This window comes from Branchiostoma floridae, chromosome 1 (genome assembly GCF_000003815.2).
Source record: "Branchiostoma floridae strain S238N-H82 chromosome 1, Bfl_VNyyK, whole genome shotgun sequence".
NCBI classification, from domain to species: Eukaryota; Metazoa; Chordata; class Leptocardii; order Amphioxiformes; family Branchiostomatidae; genus Branchiostoma; species Branchiostoma floridae.
In genome coordinates this window covers 30,152,896-30,155,972 of record NC_049979.1, presented here as the reverse complement: position 1 = coordinate 30,155,972, position 3,077 = coordinate 30,152,896, and the positions used below count along the sequence as shown (strand labels likewise).

General features: G+C 34.9%; 1 protein-coding gene across 1 annotated transcript in view; it reads right to left on the bottom strand.

The window, feature by feature from the left end:
• Positions 1–276: 276 nt before the first annotated feature.
• The window catches only part of LOC118422400 (arylsulfatase J-like), a 12,553-nt gene continuing 9,752 nt past the window's right edge, over positions 277–3,077 (bottom strand). Inside the window, exons 7-9 of the mRNA XM_035829977.1 lie at positions 2,986–3,044; positions 2,590–2,753; positions 277–1,105 (exon numbers count right to left, since the gene is read on the bottom strand). Of these exons, the coding sequence (XP_035685870.1) occupies positions 840–1,105; positions 2,590–2,753; positions 2,986–3,044 (489 nt within the window). The 3' untranslated portion in view covers positions 277–839. The remainder of the gene's footprint in view (positions 1,106–2,589; positions 2,754–2,985; positions 3,045–3,077) is intronic.

Below are 3,077 nucleotides of genomic sequence, written 5' to 3'. Positions count from 1 at the left end.
AACCCCCCGTCAGATAAGGGTTAAAACTTTTTAAAGTTATCTAAACATTTAGCCCAAAATGATAGAATACTACTTTTGTATCCGTACCGGTTCTATAGATTGAGAAAATGTTATGTAACGTTTTTAAAGCTTGCTATATCGTATCCTGTAATTAATACTTTTTGTAGACTTTGGTATACTTTGTAGCTTTTGACTACCTGAATCAGGTTCACTTATGTTAGATTTTAAACTTTTTCTGCTTCTATTTAAAAAAAGAGAAGTAAAGATACGTAACAGTACATTTCCAGCTGTAGTGATTTAATTTTTCTTTAACATCACCATTTTCATGGCAGAAAGTTTACAATGTACATGGAACGGATTACAAAGGTATTTTTGCTGCTAAGGCTATGTTGATTTGAGTATATGGCTCTTGGCACTCCAATACTGATGTGAACGTGCGGATAAAATGTTTCCCTTCAACATGAAATTTAAGTGTTCACAAATGCAAGGGGTATGGTTTACCAAGCAATGTATTCTGCTTTTAGTGCTTTCACATATTATTCCGTCATCTTTGAATTACCATTGCTTGGTATTTCATAATTTAGTATTGTTTTTCGACATTTTTTGTGCAATATACATCATATATTTGCTCACGTTGCAGCTGTTTTGTACGATATACTGTCTGATTTATTTTATTGTTTCTTTGGAATTTTCCGTCAATTTTTGCATCTGGAAGTCATCCATATAATCAAATCAACACGGCATGATATATTATTCGATAACATTCTATATTGTATAAGAGAGTATTGTTACCCTCATTTATCTTAAGTGTAGTAAATTAGCCCTTAACTTAAATCTAATTAAAGCCATGGCCCCCAAAGGTCTCCATGAAGTGCAGGGTTAGCTCTCAGGTCGCGAGGGGGCCAAAATGGAGAAACGGCGGTCTTGTTATATTCCGCTAACTTAATCAGCATATCTTGCACAATGCCAGGATGACTGTCTGACAAATCTTTTTTTTCCTCTGGGTCACTGCGGATATTAAACAGCCATATACTTTTCTCAGGCGGATCATTCGGCTTGTCAAAGAGGTTGTGAGAAGGACCTTCGTGTTTCCAGCCACCTCGATCTAGGAGAGGGTTGAAAAAAAAACAAAAAATATTCTTCCTTAAGTATAAACACTTTTTATATTTTAGAAACAAATGTTTGTGATACGACAGGTAATTTCACCTAAATAACTTGATGATGGCTTTTTAAAAAGTCAAATCCTGAAAATTGTCATTAAGCTTCTTTGTACTAAACTTGAATTACCGACAGCTTCTTATTCATCATGTACCAAATACAAAATAAATCTACACTGTACATAAACAACGTAAAAGACATGATTTTCACAGATTAATTGCTTAACCGCTTGGAGTATGTGCCTTTCATTTAACCCTCAAACCAACGTACTGGGTCAAAACTGACCTCAGGAGTATATCAATATGTGATATTGTTACAATCCTGGTCAAAAGCAAATTCAAATTTCCTCCCCTGAGTTTGTCTGTAAATATGTGTTTAAACTTCTCATATGTTTTACCAAGATTTTTTTCAATGTTGATTGAGTTATTCTAAAAAGTTTATGCATGGTCCTGTGGGGTCAAAACTGACTCCAGCAAAGTTTGCATTTTTTCAAACAAACTTTTTTAAATTCACACCTTAACTACTTATTGTTTACCGCCAATTTTTAGACAATGACGTACATAGGAAACAAAATCATGGTATCTTTTGTGTCAATATTATGTTATATGACGACATTATGGCGTTAACTATCTGTTATAGATCACGATCTAGGATTAATACGGCTGCCGTTATTAAATTAAATGGATTATGAATATTGAATCATTAAATCTACGTTGCATTTCATAGGACGCCATAAACAAGTTTTGGTTGACAAGAAAATCCTAAAACTTGATTGTTAAAAACTAAACTAGCAAATTCAAAGGATGTGTTTGCCAAAAAATTTTTAAAGTTGATTGTTGAAACCGAAATTAGCCAATTTATAGGAAGTCATAGACTAGTGTTGTTGGACAAAATTTAAACCAGAATTAGCATATGCCTGTTCGAATTCATTTGCCATGGAACACGAAACATGTTCAACTTACTGTTTTCACTTAAAATATTTGCTATTTACATTTTCTGAAATGATACAAAGTTTGGTGGCCCTAGCGTAAACCGCACAGTAGATATGCGACATTTAAAGGAAACGGCCGGAAAGATTTTAATTCACTACACAGCCTTGGTGAAGGTACCTCAGAATCGATTCCTTCAATAGCTTAAACTATTCTGACGGATGGTTTACTTTTCCGGAGGTTTGAAATGCGCGCCTCGTAGCCCGTAGCTCTTTATCGCAATGTCATGCCCGAGGGTAATTGCAGTCAAAGTATAGAAGTGGTATACAGAAGAGAGGGAAATGAGATTTATAGATAAATTAAAAGGGTAATAACGTCTAATCAAAGTCTATTTTTACTAAAGCTATTTGAAGAGTTTGACCTCTTTTCCGCAAAATGAGCATGCTTACGTAGATACGGCGTAACGTTCTGAATAGGGAAAGAGAGCGTAACACGCATTTACCTTGAGAACCTGTCAATATCTTCCAGTCTCCAGATCGAAGAGCTGCATACACCGAGGTGTTAAATATGTCCCCATATAGTTTGTGGGAGGATTGTAACGGAGAACTGGGCTTTAGTGGATCAATGTTATGGAGGATTTCCTTCCTCGGCGAGGCAGCCCCAGTGCTACATATTTTAAAGGACATAAAAAACAACATATCTAAGTATGGAAAGAGGTTAATATAGTGCTAAACATGTAACCAGAAAGAAACGAAGTTATGAAAAGTCATACAAAATATCATTTTTGTGCCAAATAAAAGATATCAATTAAGACTCATCTGTGATGGTAAAACCAATACTTAGAACGTTTGAGCTTTGTAATCAATCAATGTATTGCTTTTAACTAATGATTACATACCTTATAGTATCCCAGACATCAAATCCATCCAATGGTTTTGTTTCACCGGTCGAACCGTTTTAAACGCGAACTAAAGTCAGGAAACCAATCCA